Here is a 27,324-nt window from a genome sequence, read left to right as displayed (position 1 = left end):
AATGTCTGCTCCTGACAGTAAAACCCTCCCTTTCTCACTGAAGTACTAAGTCCTGAGGCGGCCTGGGCCACTATGCTTGTATGATGGCTGGATCCGTGTTTGCTGTCCCCGAGAGCATGTCTCCCGTGTGCATCCTATGGCCACCTATGGCTGCTCTTGCCTTTTAAGAACCCTCTCTCCTCTGCTCTGTTGGGAATGCATGTCTTTCTGATGGGAATTTGTCTTCCCTCTGAGAAGTATCTGTGATCTTGACCTCACCTGGTCCTGATCTTTGTAGGTCAGGGCAGAGAGAAGGTTGAAGGCTGAGGAAAGCTGTGGAAAGCCACGGGCAGGTGTGGTGATAGGGAATGAGGAATAAGAGAGGTTATGAGAAGGAAAAGTTTTGTTCTTTGGCTGATTTCATGAGATGGACTCTCTTTTAAACAGAAGTGGAGAGAGGGAGAGAAAGAAAGGAGGGGTGTTTAATTGAGTAGATGGATCTGAAAACCGATATGTTAAGCCTTTCTCACAAGACATAATTGCTAGGGACCCTGAGGAGGAGTCCACTGTGGTTGGTGGCAAACTTATATATCAGTAACTGTGGGAAGTTTAAAAGTCCTCACTGTTCAGTGTGAGTCTCTATAGACAGCCCAGCTGCTTCTGGCACAGTATGTCTCCTTCTTCTTCCCTGGGAGCCCAGAGTGAAAGAATCTGAATGGATATCATAAGTCGTTGTGTGGGGACACTTGCTGGCCCTGGGTTCAGTACCCACTCCTATGATAGGGACTCATGGTTCAGCCCAGCATAGGGGAAGTGCCTGGTTCCTGCTAGCTGCGTTGCTGAGGACTTACCCTAGTGAATGAAGAAGTTAAAGTAACTGTTTAGTGATGGCTCCATCTTAGCATGTGCTAAGCAACTAGGTTCCACAGGTGCACTTACAACAAGCCAGAGCGCCTGCTTTCCAACGATCTGGAGGAGTTTGGTGGAGTACATCCACTCTCAAGGCTGGTGTCCATGGGATCATCCAAGTGTTGGAGAAGTCTGGTTTATATACCATGGATTTGATTGAGTGGGTCTGGGAAGGGGCAGGGGCCTCCCACTTGGTTGCAGGTATCAAAGGGGTTTTAATGTTGGAGCCATAAACACTGCTTTTGACGTACGGTGAGCTGAGTGTCATGTGTTTTGCTGACGGAACTGAACATTTATTTACGAGCATCCTTTGTTGGAAGAAGTATGCCCACGAAAGTAGGTTAAATGGCCTCTTAAGCTGAATCAAGTCAGAGAACAGGAAGGAAACTTCTTATTTGGCTTAGTGGAAAAATTGTAGCGAGGTGCCAAACACACAAAAGCTTGGAACTGTTATGTCATGGGCTGGGCCTCTTCTCGAACCTCCAGATGCAGCCCAGTGCAGTTACAGAGTGGGATGAAGCCAGATGGAATCAGGAGTTTGGATCTCTTCCTTTGAGCTTCGCAGCTCATCTCTGCTGCAGACTGTGTACGCTATGCCTCTTAGCTGAACCTCTAGCTGGATTGGAAGGCATTCTGGTTTAGGATGTGCACATATCTTGCCAATGTATTGCAAGTAGAATGAGTCTTACCAGAGTGCACACATGTGGCTATAAGCCCTCTGGTGTGTACCTGGTGTTAAGCATTTGTAGCTTTATGTTTGCATATCGAGTTTGGTTTTTGTGTGCCAGGACAGATTAGTTGGGACAGTGTACGCAATTTATCAAATTGGCCTAATTGTTCTGGAATAAACTTTCCAGATGTTGGCTTAGTAATGTTTGTTGCTTTTGGCTTTAGGTATCAGAGTAAGAGATTAAAAGCAGACTGCTTGATTTCTCCCTCCAGATGCCCAGTAGGTGGCATCCAGGCCATAAGTTGATACAAACCCCTCAAGCCTTAGAAAAAGATCTTACTAACAAGGTTGAGCTCATAGAAGTGGCTATCTAGGGAACATCCAAAAGAGAGTTCAGCCAAGGTACTGGTGACAAAGGTCCCTACTGTGTGTTAGAGCTGTCCAGGGTTCTGATACCCACACCTCTCCTGATGCGTATGCATTCTGTTGCCATAGAACTTAGCTCCCTCACACCCTTGCTGGTAGCTAGCTTCTGTCACTTTCATAGTGTGCTGTTGTTTTGTTTTTGAGCAATTTTCAGGGCATTGTGTTATGTGGTGACAGGAGAGAGAAAGATATTGTCCTTGTCTTGCAGGTGTATGCCGGTACACCCAGTAGGTGATCTCTGAGCATAGTTGTTTCAAAAATAGCCATCAAAATCTTGTTCTTAAAGCCCTTTAAGAATGCCAACTTGCCAAGCTTAGTGGCACATGTCTGGAGACAAGCAGATCTCTTGAGTTTGAGGCTAGCCTGATCTACATAGGAAATTTCAAGCTAGCCTGAGCTATATATAGTGGACTCTGTCTTTGAAAAAAGAATGCTTCCCTGGGGCTGAGGATATGGAGTTCTTGTCTAGCATGGGCTCAGCCCTAAGTTTAGTCCCCAGAACTGGAGCATGGGGATTGCCATCTCTTAAGATTTGAAAGATGTAAAACAAAAACTTTGCAGAACCTTTAAGTGTGGTGGAGGGAATATTTGCCAGTTAATGCCTTATTTTAGGGTCCTATTTTTTCATTTGTTTCAAAAGATTGGCATTATCCCTTTGTCAGTTTATAAAGGTATGAGTAATTTGTTAATGTGTCTGGTGGGAGTCTCAGGTTTTAAAGCCAAGATTCTCCCATGGCTTTGTTCAAGGATTTTTGTTGTTCTGACACTGGAGTGAAGAAGAGATGTCTCAGTAGGATAGGATCCTACTCGGCTGCTGAAATTGCTCGGCGCTTCTCTGACTGCTCAGTGATGTTCAGAGTAACTGTCCATGACACAGGGGTTCCTCTTTCTTCTTACACCAGTGCCTCGTCTGACATCTCTCTAGAGGGTGCCTGACTTTTCCCACTTACACCAGCTCTCGTGCTTAGATCGCATTTGGAATTGCATGAGTTTTGCATGTTATTCTATTTTGGTTTGAGTTTGCTTTTGCAGTAACCAGATTGATACACAATTGTGACTAGGTGAAAATAGTGGATGATCCTGAGACTCTCAGCAACATTTACTGACCTGCCTTCTCTTCCCCATTACTAATACCAACAAGAAGAACAAATTTCCAGATTCAACTTCTAACTGGACTTGACTCACTGGTTATGTTTTCTTTTATAATTAAGGTCTTTGTAGAGATGTTCATTCCCTCTTCTTACTAAGTCTTAATTCTAGATGTCTTGTATTTATACTTCTTTTTAATGTTTTGTTTTCCAGGGTGGTCCTTTAGTAAATGAAGTCTCTTCCTCCCACATTGAAAGCGATTCCCAAGCCTTCCCTCCAACAAGCAGACCTTCATCTGCCTACCCCTCCACCACCATCGTCAACCCCACCATTGTGCTCCTGCAGCACAATCGAGGTACGGCAGCCGCCTGCAGGGTGCTGAAGTCAGCAGCTCCAACTCATGATGTCTAAGACGAGAAATTCCTTCTTCAAAAAAGCTTCCCCAACCCTGCCCCGGGGTATCTACCCAGCTTCCTTATAGGACCCAGAGATCAGCCCTAGCAGGGAGACTGAGGCCCCTGATTTGTAAGAATGTCAGGTCTCTATATACGCTGGGCTAGTTCATGGTCATCTGCGATACCTTGGGTTTTTTGTGGTTATTTGCAAACAGTTCATGCACAAAAGTGGAAGTTTGTATCTCTTGGTTCTTCATCAAGCATGTGGCTCTTAAGAAGTATCAAGTATGTCTCTTAAGTGCTGACATAAATGACTAACTTGTTCAGAGTAATAAGTTTCTAGAAAGTGCAGTTTTGAATACTTTCAAAAGAGGAAACACTGAATGAGTAGATGATTGTCTACAAGGTAAAGGAGACACCTCTTCTCATCGTGGCATCCTCTGTTACCTAGATTTGTATGTCTGTTGGCACTGATTCCACATGACCCAGGCATCTCTGCTGTTTAGGGTTCTGTTTGGCCCTGTAGTTTCTCTGTCTGTTCTGGTTGGTCCTGCTGCATCTCTGAAAGATCCTTGGGCATCGGTAAAACCCAAGAGCTTTGAAGTACTCACCGTATAGCTTTACCTTTCTGCTTTAAAATTCAGGCAGTGGTTTTGAATCCCAACTTTTCCATTTTGGAATTGCACAGAGGAATAAACTTTGCATTTATGAAAGCCCTTTTTGCAACATGAAATGGGACATTTTCAGGCCATCTCCCAGGAAAGGGCTCTTCTCCATTGAATTGAAGGAACACTGAAGGGCTGTGTACTGTGTAAAGCTTGGTTCCAAACCCTCTCTCCTTGACACCCTTCTCACTCACTTCCCTGCTCTTCCCTTAGAGGAGATGGGGCTACAGTCCAATTTCCATTGCTTTCCATACCAAAGAGAGGTTTCTCTTTTCTGCTTCTAACTGGAAAAGAAAAGTAGATGCATTAAAACATTTTCTCTCACTTTAAATATGTTCACCCAAATCTTACGTGGTGGCTTCAGTGGTTTCAGGCTGTTTTTGTCATTGTTGTTTTTGCACTGTGTGGCCCCGGTGTTCTTTCTCAGGACAGAAGGCCCTCCATCCAAGCTCCCATTCTCCTTCTGCCCTGACACCCTCCCTGGCAGCAGCTCTCTTTGCCAGTGTCTGTCATGCAGAACAAAGGAAAATGCAGAAAAAAGCAATAGCTTCTCTGTGAACTTCTTCATGACTCATTATTCTAAAAAAGCAAGTTAGTTCCCAGAAAGAAAGGCAGTTTCTTAAAAAACGGGATTTATTCCCAAGGCAGCTTGGTTTTTGGGAAATGCCAAGCGTAATGTCAGCTGCTTTTGCCAAGTCCCTCTGACAACACCTACAGGGACGTTTTCAAGCACCAAAATGCCTGACTTCCCTCTTTGTTTCTCCCTTGAATGAGTGAAATTCTCTTATTCATCAAAGAGGACTTTTGGTTCCTGTTTTTCTCTTGACCAAGTTCTGCCTTTGGTTTAAAATTAGGATTGTGCAGAGCGAAGCACATCCTTCAGAGAAGTTTGTGCGTAATGATGCTACAGGGTTTGTTTTGTTTTTTAATTAGCTAGCGGTTTCCCGTAAAGAGGAAAACCATGGGTTCATCCCAGGTACGGCTGGATTGGTAGAGAAGAGTGAGAGTGTGTGCCCATCAGTGGGGTTTGGGTCAAGTGTTTCTGGCCCTGCTTTGGAATGTACCCAGCCTGGCATCTCCGCTTCTCCTCACAGAAGAACAATTTCTTAACTGTGGCAAAGTTTCCTAAGCGGTGATAACTTTACTCTATATCTACAATTCTGGTTTAGTCATCCTTTAAAAAAAAAAAAGTTCCTTTATTTTTCTGTCTAGACTGTCACAGGGCCTAGTTTGGCAATGATTCTGTCTCCCCTGGCCAACCTCCTGACCCTAGGGGACAACCGGCTCTGAGCCTCTGGCCTAGCTCCGGTGGTTGTGAACAGCACTGTCCCCTTTCAACTCATTCTTTTTTTCTTTTTTTTTTTTTTTTAAAGTTTTTACTTATTTATTATATGTGAGTATACTGTAGCTGTCTTCAGACACCCCATAAGAGGGCATCAGATCTCATTACAGATGGTTTTAAGCCACCATGTGGCTGCTGGGATTTGAACTCATGACCTCCGAAAGTGCAGTCAGTGCTCTTTACCATTGAGCCCTCTCACCAGCCCCTCAACTCATTCTTAAGCCTTCACACCAGTGTGTCCCGGGCGTTACCCTCAGTCAGTGAAGCAAGGGCTCAACTCGGGAAACCCGCAGAGCTGAAAGTGGCACATGGTCCCCTGCTCGGGGCCTTTCAGCCTCTACTGTATGTCGGATCTTGAGAGTCTGGTTAGCTTACAGTTTCGATTCAGAAGCTCTGGGGATGGGGTAGGAGAACGAGGTTCTGGAAGTTTGCCATCGTGGTTGGATGTGGACCACCTTGGATAGCAAAACCTCCATGGTTCCCAGACCTGTCTGTGGACAGGAATGGTTGGAGTGTCATCCCAGTGCTGGTGACTGAAAAATAGCTACTGCCATCTGTATGGCGTTCTGTGAGAACAGCCATTTTGTCTTGGAAGCAGAAGCAACAGGATCTTCTCGGTTGCTTACACTCGCTTCTGCTAGCAAAGGATGGCCCTGCCTGGCACCTTGAAGAATAGAGCATGTCACCCATAAATTCATTTAGATACCAGAGTACTCTGACACCACAGGTGAAGGAATGGAGGCTAAGAGGTTACTCTATTGGTCCTTGTCATTTGGCAAGTTCCCAGCAGAGCCAAGCCTGGAATTCCACTGGGCCTCTAATTCAGCTGGTGTGAGTCCCATGTATGAAGCTGAGGTGGACAGCTGCTGTGTCCACTGGCTTTGAGCTCCCATGCTGCTCTGTTTACTTCTGCTCCATACCGATTCTAGCGCAGAATAGGAATGTGGTCACTGGGGACAGTGACAGTGTGCATGGGCCAGCATGGTCTATTTTTATCTCTCTGGTTGCTTGCTGTTTAGCAGCTGTAGAAGGTAAAGGTTACTTCTGTGCTTATCACATAGCGCACACAGGATGCTGCCAACAAGACCTTGGCTTCCCCTCCACATGATGACCCAGGAGAGTGAGCAACTGCATTCAGTACAGCAGCGACTAGGTCACAAGGGTTGGAAAGAACTGTAGACTCTGAGCTGGAGATTTTACTTCTAGAACCAGATGGTTTTCAGTGTTACCTTGAGTAATCTAAGCCCCCTATCCCAGTGAGGTCACTTTGCTAATGCTGATTATTTTTAGAATTTCTCTATTACCCTGGGATAGGCAGATGTTTGGTGACTAAGCTATAGCACTAAGGATTTTCATTGAGGAACATAGTTGTACCTAACAGTCGAGGCTGTTGCTAAGATTTCAAGTGCTAGATGAAAAGGCTCTTGCAACAGGGCTGGCATTGGCAAGCTCAGGAGCTGGCAGTCGCCATGTCCCCGATTGTTCTCATAGCTCTACCAGAAGGTACCGAGTCTGGTATGTTAAGAGGTCCATGTGAGGTGGGAAGGGTCATAAGTGAAGAGATCACCTTGAGACAAGATGGGAAGTCCTAGAACACTTTGGTGGGCCAAAGACCTGGTGCAGATCTGTAGCTGGGGATCTGGGGAACCTTTTGCTGGATCATTGGAGCTACATAGTGACTACTGCTTTAGCTGGGGCATGTGTTTTAACATCCAAGCCCAGAAGATACCAGGGACCAGAGTATGCGGTCCTAATTAATCATTCTGGGGCTTCTCTGTCTCGCCAGGTGCTGTATAAATACTACTTACATTGTGTTCTTTTCTTTCATCACAGAACAGCAAAAACGACTCAGTAGTCTTTCAGGTAGGTGAGCAATCTATTTATTTACCTGATAACTTCTGATCCTGTTCAAGCAGTGTCCAATCAACACTGTCTTCTGAATTTCCCCGTGTGTTGATTGACAGACCACAGCGATAATGGAAACAGGAATAGTTTCCATACCCTGGAGCAGATAAGCCATGAAGCACAATAGTAAACGTGCCTTGTGGAACTGTAGCATGTACCCAGGTGGTCAGACCAGACTGTCTGTGCACTGACCAGAGGGGCTTTGTTGAGTCAGACTTATGGAAGGCCTCTGAGGAGCACCTGGTTGTTTGTCTCAAATGAATCAGGTGTTGGGAAATGTGGGAAGTTCTTCCCTTTTGGGTGACTGCCAGTAGATGGATGACCCTGGGTGACAAGTCTAAGTGAGAGCCCCCAGACCCACACAGTGCTTGAAGCTGCCAGTTGAGCGTCAGCACCTCCTGGAAAGCTTGTTGAGACTCACTTCAAGAGGGTCAGATTTAATGGACAAGGATGACATTTTTGGATCCCAAGAAGCTGATGCTTCCTTCCCTACTGACTGTACCTTTAGTTAGAGAGTAATCACCAAGTTCCACAATGGTGGAGGGACCACAAATATAGTCAGTTGTCAGGACAGTGCTAGGCTAGGGAGGCCTGAGATCCCGGGGAAACTCAGGGATGGAAGCAATCAGTCATTCCGTGCTGCTTCCAACTCTGGTTTTCATACTCCAGTTCTTTTCTGTGAAGGAAGAAAGTGGTCATTCCTCTCAAATTGTTGTGACGCTCATGGGAGATTCTGCAAATGAGTAGCTGTGCCCCGAGCCCTGTGCTAAGTGCTTAGTAGACACCAGGCAGCGTCATCTCCAGGTGCTTGCATTGAGTCTGGTGCAGAGTCAGCTTCTGGGGCTGCAGAGGGGAGCCGGGCTGCCCATCAGTAACTGATGGTGTGGCGTGATGGCTTGCCACTGTTCTTTGGTCATGGGCTCTTTGGGAGGCTCTAATGAAGGCAGTTGGTTCACTCTCCTGACAAAGCCAGTGTGTACACAGGCACATGGAGCAAAGGCTCCTGAGCCCTCGCATTAAGAACCCCTGATCCAGTGAGTAACTGAAGCCACCAGTTTTTTGAGCAGCTGCTACATGGTTTCTGCATGACTTTAGCATACCGCTGCCCTTGTGATTTGGGCAGAGCCTGAGTCGGGAGGACATGGGGTTCTCACACCCTCTCAACTTTATCAGGACTTGGCTACAGGACCAGGACAGGCGGTGGTTAAGCTCACGGTGCCCTTCACAGCCTTGCCTTGAATCATTAGGTTCCAGCCCACTTTCCATTGGCCAGCCCGAGTGGCTGTGGTCACACACATACACACACACACACACACACACACACACACAGAGAGAGAGAGAGAGAGAGAGAGAGAGAGAGAGAGAGAGAGAGAGAGAGAGAGAAAGGGGAGAGAAAGGGGAGGAGAAAGAGAAAGAGACATTGATGTTAGGAATCCCAGGGATTGGTTTCTGTCTCTCCTCATAAAATTGTTTGCTCCTGGGTAATGACCTCATTTCTCTTACCTGTGGAGTGCTAACTCTCAGTCCTGCCTCCTGGTGCTGTTTGTATGGATGAATGAGGAGGACGCTGTCCTCACTGGAAAGGGCCATAATTGTATGGGCAGGCTTCTCCACTGTGCGGGCAGGCTTTTTGCATCATTGCTCTCCTTGAGTTTGGGAACAGATCACTAGTGTCCAGAAGCTTCCCAGAATGGTATTCTCTAGTGGCTCTGGTAAGAGCAAGTGGCCATCTCCCCCTCACCTATAGGTTAGACACCCAAGGACTGCCAGCCTCCTTCCCTTTAGCACAATTGGAGCAAACTTCTGTGGGTTTAGCACTCAGTAAGAGTATTCTGTTTTCCATTGCTGTTACCACGTACCTGGCAGAACAACTTACAGGAGGGAAGTTGGTTGCTTGTGGTTTTAGGGGATTCAGCCTGTCATGGCAAGGAGGGCCTGGTGGAGCTGTTCACACCCTGGTAAACAGGAAGCAGTGAGAAACAACAGCAGGAAGGGGCTGGGGTACAACATTGCTCCCAGATAGATGCTTTTTCAAGCAGACTTCAGCTTTCACAACCTCCCAATGGTAAATCTTGAGTTCATAGATGGATTTAACCATTAATAGAGCAGAGTCCCCACAGTTTAATCATCTCTGAAAATACCCTTGCAGACATATCCAGAGATGCGCTTCACTCACACCCTAGGTGTTTCTTAGTTGTCAAGTAGACAGTGAAGATGAACCATCCCAGAGAGTTATCTGGGGGTGGAGCCCACATGCTGTTCGGCTTTGTGTAGTTTGTGGTCCCCTTGATAAGAGCGTATATGGACTGCACGGGGTGTAAGGAGGTTACTGTCCTTCCCCAGGGAAATATAAACATTGCTTTAGACTGTTACAAAGGTTTGGATACATGGGAAATCTGCTCCGCCTCCTCCTGAGAGAGACCCATTTGAGCTTGTCACTATCATTTGTTTAGTGATTCAAGACTTCGTTTAAATTTATTTACTTTTACTTTGCATGTATGAGTATTGGCATACATAACTGTGAGTACTGTGTGTGTGCTTGGTGCCTGTGGAGGCTAAAAGTCAGCAATGAGTCTCTTGGAACTGGAGTTAACGGTGGTTATGAGCTATCACGGGGATGAGCTATCACGGGGATGAGCTATCACGTGGACGCTGTGTCCTCTTCAGGAGCAAAAAGCACTGTTAATCATGGAGCCATCTCTCTATCCCCAACTTTTGAGGCACACTATAAAACTAGAAAGAAACAGATAGTATATAGATATGTGATATCAGAATATGATATAAAGTTGTAACATGAATGCAGTGTTATGTGACTTATGTGGAACAGTTATGTATGTATTAAATTTTTACCATATCAAATAACATCCCCCCCCCCTTTGGCGTCTGAGACCTCCATGTACCAGAATCACCAGAATCCCGTGCTCTAAAGCTTCTAAAGGTTAAAGGCAGGGTGGGTGGGGCTGATTTTTATAGTTTAAAATAACTAGAAAAAGCTGTGGGCTGAGTGTTAACAATTATTAAACCCACTTGGCCTAATCATTCTTTTAAAGAATTATTTGACCCAGAAACATTGAACATACCTACTGTGGTCTTCATAGTTTCTCCATACCAAACAAGGTGGGGTTTAGAGCTTAACAAGGATATTTAGAAACCATTCTGCCCTCGTAGATGGAGCAAGGCTTTAGGAGGCTTGCCTGGAGTCTGGGCAGTGACTCTGTTGAGTAGACTGAATGTTAGAAAACCTGAGCTTGCAGTCTTCCCTGCTCCTCCGCCCCTCAGCCACTCCCTTACACACGGGCATCTCCGACTTTATCACGGCTTTGCATGGCACCTCAGATCCCGCCTTCTTACCAGAGTACGGTCCCTGTCCAACACTTTGCACTCCTCAGTCAGGGAGTAATTACTAAGTGCTGGAGGGCTGGGGGAGAGGCACACTCCATCCTTCGCTCAGGCTCCCTTGGCTTAAGCACCTTTCTCTCCATCTTCCCCTCCAGTTTCCATCTGACACACTCCTTCCTCTGCTCTCACCTCTGCTTCTTTTTCATATGCATATCCTTTTCTCTGCAGTCTGGTACCTCCCTGTTGCCCTCCTGGAACTGCTCCCTCAGAGCAGTGATCTCTTTCCTGTTGCTCAGGTGACTCCCACATAGGCTGGGGATTCTCTGCTTCTCTGCCTGCTTCCTTTGGCACCCTTCAGTGTGTGACTTCAGCCCTTGGCTCTGCTCCCACTTCCTTCTTCCATAGAGATCGGCCGTCACTCTTGCGCTGGTGTCTGCAAAACTGCATCCTGCCAAGGCATCTTAGCTGGTGGCTGCAGCATCTCTCGGATGTCTCTGCAGCTTTTTTTTCTTTCTTTCTTTTTAAAACTTGGGGTCTTCTTGTTTTATTGAAGAGTTAATGGAATGCCAGGCACAGGATTATACCAGAGCAGTTCAAGGTGGTACATAGTTAATGATGCCGTTCCTTATGCCGGGAACATCCTCCATTGGGTTGGCTCCTCTTAGACAAGTTGGTTCTGAACCTAAATTCTGCAGCTAAGCTGGGTGCTGACTCCTCTTTCGGCCCTCACTATTATGCATTCTCCTTGCTGGCCCAGTTAGAGTCTAGGCCCCTTGAAGCCTAATTTTCTGATTGGCTCACCTGCATCTCTACATGCAGAATGCAAGACATAATGCCTAGCAGGTGCTTGGGGAATGCCCCTTCAGTAACTGAATGGTCTGGTTTGGAAAAACAGAAAATAACAATAATATGTATGTAACCTGTGGACCACACCTGGTATGTTTGTTGGCTCTCTGTAAGTACGGTTAAATAAACCGTAATGAGCACACAGCAGTGTCTAACTTTCTGAGCACTTTGGCTTACAACATCTAAGTTTGCCAGTGGAAATGTCATTCCCGTATTTTTTAATGAGAGAACCAAGGGATGGGAAAGGTAAATGAAGAGAGTTAAGTGCGTCCCATGACAAAAAGGGGACTTTGCAGTAGTGCTTTACCATCTCCTTAAGGTTTTCCCTGCTCTCTTACCTTCCCAGAGATTTGCAGAACAATGTTCATACCTCTGCAGACTTCTCTTAAGGAGCCGGGTAACTAATACCTGATGCTTTGCAGACCAAGTGGTCCCAGCTTACTCAGCTCAGCCATGGTAACACAAAAGCATCCATAGAGAGTGTGTGGACAAACTACCATGGCTGTGTTCCAGTAAAGTTTTACTTATAAAAGCAGGTGGCCAGCAGTGGGATGGACTTTGCTGACCCCTGCCCTGCATGGGGTTGATGCCAATGGGCAGTTGGCAAACACCCCTTTCCCCTAGCTGGATTGCTGGAGAGGTTTGTGCTTTGGAGTTTCAGCTTGTGATTGCTTGTCATTTTCAGATCCTGCCTCAGAGAGAAGAGCGGGTGAGCAAGACCCAGTGCCCACCCCGGCAGAGCTCACCTCGCCCAGCAGGGCTGCTGAGAGGAGAGCAAAGGATGACAGCAGACGGGTGGTGAGGAGTGCACAGGACCTCAGCAATGTGTCTATGGATGAAGTGGGCATCCCACTCCGGGTACGGATGTGGACCTTTGAGTCCCCAGCAAGAGTGTGGCCTTCATGATGTGTGCGAACCCCTTGGGGCCGGGGCGGGGAGGGGGTTACAGTGACTTAGAGGAGAGGGTTTCTCTCCAGCATAGACCACACCCCGATGAGGCTATCCAGACTTCTCCAAAGTAGGTGTAGGATATTTGTAAGTCTCAAGAGAAAAGGAGTGTCTGGGTGGAACAGGGTGGAGCGACTTTTCTACAGCAGAACCATTGATGGCCTGGGCTGTACGTGCCTCATGATGAGGCTGGCCCTGTGCTGTGGAGCATGCTCAGACAGGTTTGCTCCAGATTTAGGGGCATAGCTAGGAAAGTGAGGCTGTATCTGGGTTCAGGAAGAAGCTCCTTACATGGGAGTTATCCCATCATCCAAGATAAACAGGACAGGCAAACCAGGCAAAGGAGGCCCTCCATTGCCTTCAAGACCAGGTTCCTTTCTGAGACCAGATGTGCCAGTGCTCCTGAGGGCCTGAGGAGCTCAGGGAACCTTGCTCTTGCAGCTTTCCACTCTTCTCTGTGTGTCAACCAGGCCCCTGGCTGCAGAGGTGTCTTTAGTTTCCAATTGGAAAGCTGTTTTTCTGTTCTTTCAGAGGAGAGAGAGAAACATCAGTAGGCTAAGCCTCTGAAGAACTCTGCTTAGGTCCTATGTAATAACAGAAAGAGACCCTTTACCAAGAGTGATTGCGCATACCTCTGCTGGACATTATCTTCCATTGCCACTTGAGTGGTGGAAGCAATGGTCATCCTCATAGGTTGCTAAATTGGTTAGCTTAGCCACACTATTATGGACACTCAGAACAGGCTGCTTATGCAGTAAGGAGAGGCTTACTTGGGCTCATGGTTATAGAGGTTTGTGTCCAAAATTGAGCTGCCTGCTCTGCAGAGCCCTTTGGCAAGGGTAGCACATTATAGCAAGAACATATGTCAAATCAAGTGCTCACACAGTATGAATGCCTGGGTGACATCCGAGATCCCTGTGGAGAAGTCATTCTCGTGCCCTGAGGACTTTCCCCTGCACACACACACTAGGTCCCACCTGCTAAAGGTCCACAGACCTCCCAGTGATGCCATCCTGGGAGACAAGCCATTAACTACAGAGAACAGGCATCCAGACAACATCAGAAAGCCATTGCCTGTGAGGGATCCCATCACATCCCAAGTTGTCACAGTGTGTGAGTGTCAGAGTGTCTCCAACTATTGTGTTAGTTGGATCTTCTACTGTTTGACATCTCTGGACTTCAGACGATGCACTTTGACTTTTTCTACTTAATTTTCTCATCTATAAAATGGAAGTGATACTATCTTATCTAACTACCTTAATTATTTTCATCTTTGAAAAAAGGCCTAGCTCAAGGTAAGCAGGAACACTCTGGAATTGGATGCTGTATGGGTTCCATTTAAAAGCATGTACTTTAACTTGGCTTTGTGCAAGGTGACTTATACACATTTGTACAGAATAGTCTAGAAGGGGTGGGAATAGATTGTGATAAGCAAGGATTTATTGTCTTGTGATTCTGGAAGGACTTAACGTCTGTTTCCCAAAGTCTATGTGTGAAAAGAGATTGTCTCTGACAATGAGATTTTTAAGGAAGAAGGGATGCAGGGCTAGAAAGATGGCTCGGTGGTTAAGAGCACTTTCTGTTCTTGCATAGGACTCAGTACCTACCTAGCTGGTTCTGATGCCCTCTGCTGGCCTCCACTGACACTGCATGCACATGGCACACATAAATAAATGCCAGCAAGGCATTCACATACAGAAATTAAAAATAAGTATATCTCTCTAAAAGAAACAAACCATGGACATATTTCAAATCTGCCTTTGACTGTTACATCCTTATGCCAAATCTAATTTATCAAAATTATATTCAAGTCTCTTATATATCTCTGCTTTCTCAAAAGTTTTACCTTTAAACAAGCTATTAATGCTGTGTCTAAGGATGTATGTATAGAGCGGTTGCTGACCATGGTCAGGGCCCTGGGATCTATTCTAGTACATCGTTGTTTGACATGGATTTGGGGATCACAGACCTTCTGAGTGTGCTCAAGTTTTGTTTTCATCTTTTTACCCCTTGTTTGTGTTTTTTTTCCTCTAGAATACCGAGAGATCGAAAGACTGGTACAAAACTATGTTTAAACAGATCCACAAGCTGAACAGAGGTACCACTTTTCATTTGTAGAAGCCGTGTGATGTTGTGGGAACTTAGTGACTGTTGGTTGCAGGCTTGTGCTCCGTTCTCTTGTACTGAAGGAGCTGGGCTCCTGCAGTTGGATTGCATTAGGTACTGGCCTGCCTGAGTCTAGCCATGTGCCTTCAGCACACAGGTAGGAGGGTTGCACCTGTGCCTGCCTCGGCTTTGGAACTTGAGGTCAGCTTGCAAGTCCTCCCTCCCAGCTACTGTGCAGTGCAGGAGGCTGAGCCTCACACTCCATCCCAGCTCCCTCACCTATCTGCCTGGGGAACAGACAGCTCCATCTCCACCTGCTTACAGCTTTTAGTATACCTGGTGTCAGCCCATGACTGCCTTGTGAGAAGATCAAGTTGAGCAAAGCCCTGAATGGGGAGTCAAGAAAACTATTCTCCCCTGGAGCCAGCCTCCAGCCACTTATGTGGATCTTGTGTCTTTCTGTGTCTTTTGCTTCCAGTCCTCTGGAGGGTCCTGTGGGCACCCAAGTGGGAGTACCTTGTGAAGCACAATGCATTGTGCATCTCAGGCTATCCTGGTGCAAAGTAAACTTTCCCATCTGGGAGTCAGAGCTTGGCAGGTGGAGAATCAGTCACGAGCTGATGTACCAGAGCTGCTCAGGTTGAAAGAGGTGCTTACAGATCGAGAGCTCCCCCCTCAGCCTCAGTGAGCAAGCCAGCATGATGACAGCAGCCCGGGCTAGTGCTTTGGCAGGTCAAAGCCCTACCAGCTCAGCTCCCATCGCTGTCTGTGCTGCCAGTCACCGGACGGACAGGCAGGCATGTCGCTGTACTACAGGAAGGGTGCCACTCCTCCTGAGAGCAGAGATCTTGTCTTTGTGCCCAAATCCAGTCTGGCCGCCTGCCATGAAGAAGTGGCCTCTTGATTAGTGTTTGCACCTAATTCACAAATATCCGGCATCACTGTTAATTAACTTCTCATGGGTTCAGAATGATCCATGTTCCTGAATACTGAGTGTTTAGCATCTTTGAGTCAGGAGTAGATTTGCTAAGGTCCAGTGGATAAGCGTCATCTATCATGGTGGTGATGCTGGGGCTCCATAGTAGAAGTCCCCCCATTTCTTCCAGTCCTCTGTGACTCCCCTACCTTCAGACCTGCCTCTAGAAGGCTAAATGCAGGGCTGAATGCATGCATATGCACAGGACCTGTCATTCTGCTCCAAGGCACCGATAAGCTTGTAGTCTGCTTAATAACGCAACTAAATCACAGATTCTAAATAAAACTGCCTTGGGGCACCTGGAAAGCTTAAGACTCACTTGTTCACCTTGATTCTAACATGCACAAAACAGCCTTTGATGAAAAGAAGTCACTTTAGGATAGTGTTTTCATTTATCGTATTTCATACTTCTGACCTAAAAACTGTGAAATTTGAAACTTTGTGTCAAGTGCTTCTTGTCCACTGGAGCAAGTTTCTATATACTTTTTTTGATGTGTCTTTAATTCAGGCAAAAAGACTGGATTTTTTTTCTCTCATATCATTAGTGAAGCTTATTGTGTCCCAGGATTCAAGGAGTATAAGTTGTGTGGATTCCTACTTATTCATTCTTTCCATTTGTATCTTCCTCTCGCCCTCCCTCCCCTCCCTCTTCTCTCTCACTCTCTCTCTCACCTGATCCTCTGCCTAGACACTCCTGAGGAAAACCCTTATTTCCCTACGTACAAATTCCCCGAGCCTCCAGAAATCCTGCAAAACTCTGAAGGTACCATAAGTTTAGACAGCGCATCCGTTGTCATAGCGTTAAATTAGATTTTTAGAGTTCCATTGTAGGCGTATGGTCTGGCTTTTAGATTTTGTTTTCAGTAGTCATTTCAGCCAGTGAGCATTTTATTTTACTCATTTGCATGGAGTGCTGTATTAAAATAACTAAGTTCTTTCTAATTCATTAATCTAAGTGTGATGCCCGTGTGCTTTAATAATAACACTAAAATAGATAATCATTGGAAGGTGTCAGCTGGGGGTTAAGCGTTTCCTCCACTTGGTGGTGGATAGCTTCAAACCCACTGCTTTTCTCTGCTGCAGAGGACAACCCTTACACTCCTACCTACCAGTTTCCTGCATCTACTCCTAGTCCTAAGTCAGAAGGTAATTACAGGGAAATGGTATGCTTCGTTCTAAACTGGTGCTGTTACTTCTCTCTCACCTTGGGGATTTTGCTAGCAGCTAAGGAAAGCTCCCTCTTTATTTGCTTCCCTTTAACCATTAGTTCTGTGATGCTGTCTCAGTCCTTGCTAGCTGCCTCTCCATGTGACATTTTATTCCCTGCCCCTCCCTGTAGGGATTACATGGCTTAAGGGGTAGCCTTCGAAGCTCTCTTATGCTCTGGATGTGCGGTTGTGGGAAAAGCTGCTTGTACCTGGGGTATTGCCTAGTGTACTGTTGGTTAGGCAGTGCCTTCATGAAGCCAAGGAGGGAGACCTGCCAGCTGTCAACAGTAGAAGCTTAGCAGTTTTCCACACCGCACCTAATGGTCACTGGGTCCCTCATGTCATGAGTCCTCAGGGTGTCTCTATTTCATTGGGAATTCCTGAAGCGGGATACGTGTGTTTAAGCATCAGTCTTGGTAAGATATGTCTTGAAAAGAAGATTTGGACCAAGCTAGGAAACGTTTCACAGAAGAACTGGATAGGAATTTGACCTGATATGGAGAACAGCTATAGGTGTATACTGGAGATATTCTCTTTTTAGGGCATGGGAGTGGAGGGTACAGGTGTCAGAGACGGTTGTAAAAAGTGAGTGAGGAGAAGCATCTTGAGAGAAATCCTGCCTCTCCCATGGGATTGGAAGATGGCCTGACATCTGTCATAGGCAGGTCCCTTGGCTTCCTTTATCTGCTTGGCAGGGTTTCATGACTGGATATCAAGCTCTTATATCATTGGTCAGTACATCTTACAACTCTGTTGAAAGTAGCGTCTGCTTTCTGCAATGTGTGAAGTCTGACCACAAGAGGAGGTAGGCTGTTTTGCCTAGAGGTATAAACAGTAAGAGATGGCAAGACAGTTTGTCACACATATTTAGAAGTGGATATGTATGTGGATATGTGTGTCTGTGTATATACAGATTATTTTCAGAGACCGAAAAAGGAAGAAACGTCCTTAAAGAATAAAAACTTAAAAAAATAAGTTTAACATAAAAAAAAATCATAATGGTGAAGGTAATTAGACTTCGACACAAGTTTCAAAGAAGTTGTCTTCCCTAGAGATCTTTTAAAAATAGGGTAGCTCTGTCTCACGCCCCCATCCTGCCTCCATGACATGTCTAGCATATTGCTGATGTATTTAATTAGATAAAGTCTTTTTACAAATGTGAAAAACACGTGGGAGCAGTTTTAAAAATTGCTGGCTTTAATTTTTTTCTAAATGTTCATGAGGTGTTCTGGCTTTCTGAATCCGGGGTTTTGACGGTGTTTGAGCCTCTGTGAGCACCTAGAGCCCTCCTTAGCTGTCTGTGGTACTGTTTCTCACAGGTTGCTTCAGGCTCTCTGCCAGGTACTCACATGTACTGAGTAATAGAGATGGTAGAGGTGCATGCCTATAATCCCAGTGCTCAGGAGGCTGAGGCAGGAGGATTACTGTGAATTAAATACTGAATTGGGCTACATAGTAAGTTCTAGACTAGCCAGGGCCACATAATGAGGCCCTTCAACAGGAAGGTAGAGAAAGAGAGAGAAGAAGGGAGGGAGAGTTTATCTGAGAGAAAACCTAGAAATTGGAGCCTCAGGTCTCATGGGGGAATCTTGTTAATGCTACTGTTGATTTATGGTCTTGTAGTTTATAATTTGGAAGAAGGATTGTCTGGAAGAATCCTGTTCAAGCCTACCTGAGGGCTAGAATGTTTGTCTAAATTGTAGTTGTTGGTGCAGTATTTTTTTTAAAGATGACACTTATAAGTGGCTCCAAGCCGAATGTCCTGAACAGCAGGGGCCCTGTGAGCATGTGTTTATACTGGCTAAGAAACCTTCTATTTCCATGAAAGAATAAGTAAACTTCTGGCCAGATGCTGGAAGATAAACAGGATGACCACGTCTTAATGAGGCTTACATGTACTTTGAGGGGGGGGGAACCCTTTAAGTTACAGCAGTCTGCATCTCATAATTCTTAAGAGAGCTTGGTGCTGCCCTGCACCTCCATGTTACTCCCCTCTGAAAGGCAGCCTTTCTGCTCCTCCAAGTTCTGCTGTACAAGACAGCAGTGTTGGGATTGCCGTGCTGCAGAGGGGTAACTGCCACTCACAGAGCTTCCACCCGATATCAGAGCTGCGTATCTCCCTCTTCACTCAAGATACTTACAAGCTGCTTTGGTGCATACGTAGGAAACATTTACTGATAATAAATCATAGAGAAATTCATTCTAAAATCATCTTTCGGTACGCATGCACTTTTACCACTTATTAAAGATTAAAACATTTTTGTGTGCTAATGAGCAAGATGCTTATTTATTAATTTATTTATTTACTTACTTACTTATTGGCAGAGCCTCACTGTGTAGCCCTGGCTGGTCTAAAACTCATTATGTACATCAAGTTGGGCCCCAGACTCACAAAGGTCTGTCTGTGTCTACCTCTCAAGTGCTGGGATTCAAGGAGTGCACCACCATGCACAGAGTTAAATCTTAGCTGAATATTTGATGCTAAAGAACATAAGCTATCCTTGGTGTTTCCCAGGGAAAAAAAAAAAGTATTTTGACTTGATAGTAATCAGTTCGGAGAATGAAACTCCACATAAATAAGTCGTCCAAAACAGCAGAAGTGTGTGTGGAACCATTTCAGAAACTGTAGGAGATTGTGTCATGAGCTCAAGCCATTTAACATTTTTTTAAAGTGAAACTCAAGTCAGCAACTCAGTATTCTAACCTCATACAACCCAAAGATAGATGAGTTTGGCACTTGGATACCGAAGAAGGCAAGAGTAAAGTATTTAAGGTGCGATTAAACCACGTGAGCCTATTAAGAGCAGGAAACTTTCTCTGTACAGACAAATACTGCACTTCAGTCTGAGCTGGGGTATTTCAGGTATCCTTGGGGTTGGGTGGAATGATGGCATGCACAGTGTACATACGTGTTGTGTGTTCAGAACCAAGGCTGCAGTGGAACAGTCTGGTGCATACTGAGTGCCAGAAAGGCCTTGGATTTGTTACTTTTGACTTTGAATTAGTTTTCAGGCATCCCTTGTTTTAAAACTTCATTTCCCGATTTTTCATAATCCTGTCACTCAGTTAAGTGGTCCCAAGCCACAGGTTTTAGAAGCTGTTGCTGTACAGTCTGAGGCTCTGTGCTTAGCACATTACCATGGTGTACCTCATGTTCATCCTTCTACCCCCCACCAGAGTCTAGGAAGCTTGGGGAGGTTAGTGTGTGTGCACTCACAAAGTCACAGGGAAGTGGGGGAGAGTTGGGATTTAAGCTGGGTCTTCCCTATCAGGTGCTTTTGTTCTGCTGATCCTTCTCATGGTGGACCTTGTGCATGTGCTTGCCTCCTCCTAGCCAAGAGCTCTCTGATAACTCATGGTAGCGTCTCCTGAGTCAGTCCTGTGTTGGGCTGCTGAGCCAGTATCTCTTGGGATCTATCTGGGAACATGTGGTTAGGCAAAGCTCCCCAAGTGATGTGACCATGACACGGGAATGGCGAGATACCAGCAAGACCATGGTACTTGCCAAGATGTAGTCTGACAGTTTGGATGTAGGGCTGGAGAAAGGAATGCAGTTCAAAGCGTTTGTAAGAACAGCTGACGTGGCATATGTAATATCAAGAAAACAAGACGCTTTTGCACAATGCCCCAGAATCTACAGCAAAGCCAAGTAGCTGATAGGCTACTTCATTTTTTATTGGATATTTTATTTATTTATAATACAGATGTCATCCCTTTTCCCTGTTTCCCTCCCTAGAACCCCCTATCCCATCCCTCCTCCTCCTTTTTGCTTTTATACCATTTTAATTGCATGCATGTATTAAGGTCAGTTCTAGGTTGAGGGTGTAGCCTCAAATACTTTCAGGCAGGAATCTAAATCTTAGGCTAGAAGAAAGAAGTGATTTCAGACAGGAATCTAAATTTTAGGCTAAAACAAGGAAGTAGGCTTCAGACATGAAAATGACTTTGGTCTAGGACAGGGAAGTAGGCTCAAATAGACTACTTCATGATCCATGGCCTGTACCACACTGGGGTAAAGGGCTCTTGCCAGAGGGGAAGTCAGAGAGCAGCTTTCCTGCTGGTTCACGACCTCCACAAGCACCATTTCTGGCTGGAGGTTGAGACCGCCAAGCTCTGTGGCTGTGACTCATGGTGCCACTTCTAAGCATCTCTGGGTTGTGTCACAGGGTTGTGGTGTCTTGTGTTCTCATTCCTGCTCCAGCTTGCCCTAAGGCAAGGCTTGTAGAAGGCGAGTTTTCTCAGGCACAGATATAGTTGAGTGAAAATAACTCTCCTAGCTGTGCAGGATTTCTAAGAATAGCCTTATTTTGCTTGAGTTCTAGTAAGTTGTTCTGTTGTGAAGATGCTTGGCTCACTTGGGCCTCCTGCCTCAAATTTTTACTGGTCCTACCCAGGGGAGGGACCGAGAGGCTTGCAGCAGTCACCTTTGCTCTTCTTATGTGAGCTGCCCAGAAGGTCTCTGCCCAGAAGGTCTCTGCCCAGAAGGTCTCCGCCCAGCATGTGCAAACGTTTTTTGGTCCGCAAGATAGCTAAGAACTGAAGCATTGATTGCCTTCCCACCTCGGGACCCAGAAGGCTGAATGAAGATGGGATTGGTGAGCCTTCTCTAGCCTGTGGGTCTCTCTAGGCTTCTGGTCCCCCTCGCCTTGGATCCTTCTAGGCTGTCTCCCTTTCTTTCTCACCTCACCAATTTTTCTAAGGAGTTTGTCTTCTGCAGCCACTCTCCACCCTCTTGGGGCCTTTGCTTTCTGTCCCTTAATATTTGATAGTCTTTAACAAGGCACACATAACCTGCTACTCTTCTCACAGCCCCCAAGGCGTGGCATTCTCGCCCTCTGTTATCTCCCTTTGCTTGCTTTATCTTTGCCACCCCAGACCCTTTGTCTTTTTCTTTTGGTGTCGTGAGGTTGTTTGTGAGTCCTGTCTTATATCCTTTCTCCTACATGAATAAAGCCTAAGAAAGAAATGTGGTGAATAACGGACTAAGATCATGTTAAAGTGGGCCGTTATTATCACAAATAATAATTTCGGGTTTCAAGGCCTGAGAAGCACTAACTGGAAATGTCATGACACACAGTTCGTGGCTCTGTGGATGCGGCTTTGAGCGAGCATCGCGCTCTGTCAGTTACGTAGCATTTGAAAGGTCTTTGACCAGCACTCTCTCAGGCTGACTTTCAGAACTGTGTAAGTTCTAAAGAGCAGCAGCAAAATCAATCCGGAGGAAGTTTTTAGAAATTCATTGAATGTCGTTCTTGTGTTTGAGAAGGCAATCAGGCAGCTCCTGACAGCTCTGGGGCTAGCTATTCTGTTAGTAAAGCCAGACTGCCAAAGCCTGGGGAGAGCTGTTGGTGTCCCAACACCAGAGCCCGTCGGGGGCCTTCAAGGCACCAAAGTTGTGTTGTTCACCCTGTGTATGCTGCACAGTGTTCAAGCTTCCTGGAATGACTGGCCTGGGAAGTTCTGAGTGTTGGTGCCAACGTTTGATGTCAGCTGTTTGCTATTCCAAGGGGGCACAGATAGCATGTGGTCCCATCACAAGCAAGAATCGCAAGATCCCAGCTCAGCTGAGTCCTTTGTGGCATCATTGTCAAGAACCCTTGGAGGATGTAGCCGTAGGATTTGTGTTGCAAGCTTAGAGAATACTTGAGAAAGGTTTTGCCTTGTGCTCTCACAGTTAAACACAAGCACATGTACACATCCTCTCTTTGGCCAGCTCTAGAAGGACCAGTAGAAGGATGACCTCACTCTCGGCTTCCAGTGCTTGGTTATTCTAAACGATATATCCAGCTTTCTCAGTGTGGACCTGCTTACCAGGAGAAAGTTTTAAACAACAGGAAGTGCAGGCTATAGCAATGTTATCTGTTATCCCTGGAGGCCCATAGGGGGCAAAGGGAATGTGGAGGAGTCACTCTGAAGGCTTGCCTAAGCCTCTCCTAGGGTGGGGTGTTGGGAAAAGTAGAGCAAAGACCTCAAGGCTGGAGATTGCTTGGCCTGTGCTGCCCTGCAGTTTCAGGACACCTTTCTTGGTTGGCCCATGGCTTTTAAAAAACAAAACAACAACAATAACAACAAACCCAGACATTTTTAGTCTCCTTGCCCAGAACTGGAGATACAGAGATGAATTGAAAGAACAAAGCAGTCACCCCTATCCCAGGACTGAGGTGGTATCAGGAAGGTCTGAACTCTGTCTCTCCTGAGTATCTTTTCTTTCTTTGTTTCTTTGTTTTTTGTTCCTCTCTCCCTCCCTTCTTCTTTTTCTCAACTCTCTCCTCTCTCTCTCTCTCTCTCTCTCTCTCTCTCTCTCTCTTTCTCTCCTTCCTTCCTTCCTTCCTTCCTTCCTTCCTTCCTTCCTTCCTTCCTCTCTTCCTTCCTTCCTTCCTTCCTTCCTTCCTTCCTTCCTTCCTTCCTCTCTTCCTTCCTTCTTTTTTCTTTTTTCAAGACATGGTGGTCTCTATGTAGCTCTGGCTATTCTAGAACTTACTCTGTAGACCAGGCTGACCCAAAACTCAAAGATCCACCTGCCTCTGTCTCCCAAGTGCAGGGATTAAAGGCATGCACCACCAGTGCCTGACCTATGTATCTTTTTTACTGTGTCACTGAGGGCAATTTTTCTTAATGACTCAGGCCCTGGTCTCCTGTTTATGAAATGAGGGGTTTGTGTCCTGTGATATAACTATTTCCAGCTATTATTAAGCAATTAATAATGGGAGTTTGTATTGTCATTCTCAGTCATAAAATGAGGTAAAATTTTCTTGTATTAGATTTGTAATAGAGATGTAAAAAATTAACTGTGGGCCTTGTCATAATTGCTAAAGTTGCTTGGATTAATCCATTTGACATCGGCATGCTTTCATAGAGTCCCTAAACTTAAGTCCATGTAAGAGTCCTGTGAGCACTGTAAGAAGTGAAAAGCTCGCTCACAAAGACACCCTGGCCATATGTAGCTTAGGGTGAAGGAGACTTCTTCCCCCTCCCCATACCCAATAATAGTGTTGAGAATATCAATTATAGCCTGGCTGATATCAAGCTTTATGTGAATACATTTAAATACATGTTTTAAAGTTCCTTTAAAATAAATCACCCCAAAAGCAAACAAAAAGCTGGCAACACAAAATTCTTCAGAGCACTTTTTCCAAAACTATATTTCTGATTCCATCTCATCTCCCTACTGCTCTATTTTTAGAAACTAACATAAATAAACTAACATACCCTGTTTATAATAGTGAAAGGAGAGTGGATTTTAGTGATGCATGCCTGTAGTCTCAGCACTCAAAGGGCTGAGGCAGGAGGGTTGTAAGGTAGAGCTTAGCCTGAGCAGCATAGTAAGACCCTCCCCATCCCACCCCAAAGGAAAAAAGGCTTGACTGTGTTGGTAAAGAATCTTAGTTGCTGACAAACCTTGGTGTTGACCCATTCTTATAAGAGCAAGGGGGCCTGGAAGGTGGGCAAGGTACCCTAGCACCTGATGCCTGTCTGTTTTAGCTGAGGGACACTTGGGACAGACAAAAATGGGAAGAAGGGAAGGGGCAAAAAGGTTGGATCTGACTTTGACTACCACTGTACTCAAAATAATGACAATGCCAGCTCCGTTTACATTTCATCAAACATTCTGACCTTTTTCACTCAGATACTTAATTTGCCCCAAAACAAGGACCTGATCAACACTGTCATTAACACAGTGGATCACATCCCTTGTCTTTGCTGTCTAGCTCACATGCTTTGGTGAAAGAGTGGTACAGATCTTAAGGGATTAATCAGGTTTTCATTCTAGGTGCATGTACCCTAAATTCAGATGAGCAAGATACTAGACTTTCAGGCACTCTGGAGAAAAAAAAAAGTGTTTAGGAAGGATTATCATGGATGTCATGACTTAATACCTTGTACTTGGGACAGATCTGTTTTGGAAATCAGTTCCTGTAAATGGGCTTGTGATCTGATTTTTGCTTTTAAAAAAAAATACAGCTCGTTCTGTGAGGCGTTCAGATCTTGGTCATCTCATAACCTAGAATTAGTTTACCTAGGGAAGTGTGCACACACTCCCGCAGAGCTCGTCACACGCCAGAAATTCATGTGAATTTGACTTGTTGTAGACTCAGTTTAGATACCCCGAGCAGTGCTTTCACCGGGCAGACCTTACTTACTTACGTCAGCTGTGGCAGTGTTGGGTCCTGAGAAATCTGTGCACGAGCAAGGCTGACATGTAATAAAAACAGATTATGATGTGTATTTTCTTGAACTCTTGTTAGCTGCACAATCTCTTTCCCAGTTGTGTTGCCTGAAGAACATACAAAACAGATCAAAGTTACCGTTGGGAACAGCCAGATTCTTTTGACTTCTTTCTACCCAGTAGCAGTTCTGAGCCTTAGAAAGAAGCCATGGCACTTGATAGGCTAGACCAAAGACTGAGCATTGAGTGGCTGGATCCATGTCAGCCCCTGCTTCTCAGACACAGAACCCAGCCTTCCAGATTTGGTGGTGAGCCTTCTCTTTGTGAGGAGTCTTGTCCCTGTATGTTACCTGGAAGCAGTTTCCACCAAGCCGTGTTGGGTCAGATAGATTCTTGCAAACCTTACTGTTCTGCAGTGTATTCTGTGTGGTGTTAGCCCCTGGCTTGAGTCCTCTCCCTGCTGGGTCCCTGGAATGTCTGGGTGTCATGCAGGACTGTAGAGGTGGGGCTTGGTGTGCACCCGGGATCTCTCATGTTAGTCTGTTCCCCCTGATTTTTTTCTTTTCTGTTCACTAGATGATGATTCTGACCTGCACTCTCCTCGATATTCCTTCTCTGAAGACAGTAAGTGACTGGAGCCTCTGCTTGTGGGGGAGGAAGTGGGGGAACAGTGACAGCTTCAGGGTTTAGTTTTCATCTGAGCCTAAAGTATTTTGTGCATACTTTCTCCAGCAAAGTCTCCCCTTTCTGTGCCTCGCTCAAAAAGTGAGATGAACTACATTGACGGGGAGAAAGTGGTTAAGAGGTCTGCTACACTCCCCCTCCCAGCCCGCTCCTCCTCACTCAAGTCCAGCCCAGAGAGGTAAGTGCTTTCTTAGATGCTCATCCCCAGTGTCTGAATCCCAGGAGCCTCCTTTGTTAGGAACAAGAAACTTGAATCCTTGCCAGGTCACCTGTCAGCAGCAACTTAATCTGAGTCTCCATATCCTTACCTGTGAACTGAGGATAAAGACATTATGAGTCCTCTGCAAGGATAAAAGAAGAGATTGCACTTGACCTTCCTGTCCAGGCCTGGCTCGAAGCATGGGCGTAATTAATGTCAACGATAATTACTATAACCTCTTCTCTATTCAATTAAAAACGATTGTAGTGTTAGTAATGAACTCAGAGTCTTCATGCACACTAGGCAGGCGCTCTCTCATGGAGCTCATCTTTGGTCCTTTTCTTTCACTTTTTCCTTTGAGACAGCATCTCAATAAGTTGTCCAGGAGAACTTTGAACTTGCTCTGTATGTAGCCGAAGCAGGGCTTGAACTCTCGGCCCTCCTCCCTCAGCCTACAAGCATTTGGCTCTACAGGCCTGTACCATGGGGCTCTGTTATAAGAAAACTCTTGACTTGGAAGTTCATTTACATACTTGTAGCAAAGACTGCAATAGTAAAATGCAGCTTATATTCTGTAAGTCAATTTACTGATATAACATGTATTGACATAAATGCCTCATGGAGTAATCGTCTGCTGTCCCCTGGACAGGTGTCCCCTGTGTTTTCTGGCCCCAATCTCTACAAACTAAAAAGTCTAAGCAGATGAAACTTACTATTTTTTCTTAAACTCACATCCAGTTTCATACCTTTGTATCTCCATGGGCAAGTGAATGGCTGTTTTAAAAGCCCCACATGTGCCTGATACATCTACCTGATGAGTCTGATAATTAATAAAAAAAAATAGGAGTGCTGAATATGCCATGAAATTATACGTGTATCCAGTAAGCACCTACTGGGCACATTCTGTGCAGATCGAACCTGACTTTACAGAAGACTATACAAATCATTGTTCTATCTTCCAGAAAGTTTTAACCTTTCGTGAAAAACAAAATGTAACCATAGTGCAAAAGTGCAGCAGTGTTCCTGCATAAAAAGTTTGCAGACATTTGTAAAGATTCATTCATCCTTTGAAATCCCATCTCTTGGATGTCAGGCTGAAAATCCAAACCAGGGCTGATAAGGGGGCTTGACAGGTGAAGGTGCTTGGCACCAAGCTTGACCCGAATTTGATTTTTGTAAAACACACACCACACACACACACACACACACACACACACACACACACACACACACACGGTCTTAGGGGTTACTATTGCTGTAATAGAACACCATGACCAAAAGCATCTTGGGGAGGAAGGGGTTGATTTCACTCACAGTTCCATATAACAGTTCATCAAAACCGGTGAGGGCAGGAACTAAAAGCAGGGCAGGATCCTGGAGGCAGGAGCTGAATCAGAGTCATGGAAGAATACTCCTTACTGGCCTGCTTTCTTATAGAACTAGGGACCACCAGCACAGGGATGGCCTCACC

General features: G+C 45.5%; 1 protein-coding gene across 50 annotated transcripts in view; it reads left to right on the top strand.

The window, feature by feature from the left end:
- Positions 1-27,324, top strand: part of Sorbs1 (sorbin and SH3 domain containing 1) — a 223,819-nt gene that overhangs the window by 136,080 nt on the left and 60,415 nt on the right. For 38 of the 50 annotated variants that reach the window (XM_076920776.1, XM_076920607.1, XM_076920571.1 and 35 more), the window contains 8 exons: positions 3,287-3,428; positions 7,309-7,338; positions 12,251-12,423; positions 14,548-14,611; positions 16,284-16,358; positions 16,679-16,741; positions 25,547-25,594; positions 25,703-25,832. In XM_076920776.1, coding sequence (XP_076776891.1) covers positions 3,287-3,428; positions 7,309-7,338; positions 12,251-12,423; positions 14,548-14,611; positions 16,284-16,358; positions 16,679-16,741; positions 25,547-25,594; positions 25,703-25,832 — 725 coding nt within the window. The remainder of the gene's footprint in view (positions 1-3,286; positions 3,429-7,308; positions 7,339-12,250; positions 12,424-14,547; positions 14,612-16,283; positions 16,359-16,678; positions 16,742-25,546; positions 25,595-25,702; positions 25,833-27,324) is intronic. The other 12 variants (XM_076920653.1, XM_076920795.1, XM_076920880.1 and 9 more) reach the window with 3 other exon arrangements.

The sequence above is a fragment of the Arvicanthis niloticus genome, chromosome 1, assembly GCF_011762505.2.
Source record: "Arvicanthis niloticus isolate mArvNil1 chromosome 1, mArvNil1.pat.X, whole genome shotgun sequence".
NCBI classification, from domain to species: Eukaryota; Metazoa; Chordata; class Mammalia; order Rodentia; family Muridae; genus Arvicanthis; species Arvicanthis niloticus.
Note: the sequence above shows the minus strand (reverse complement) of the source record. Positions and strands in the feature narration are given on the sequence as shown.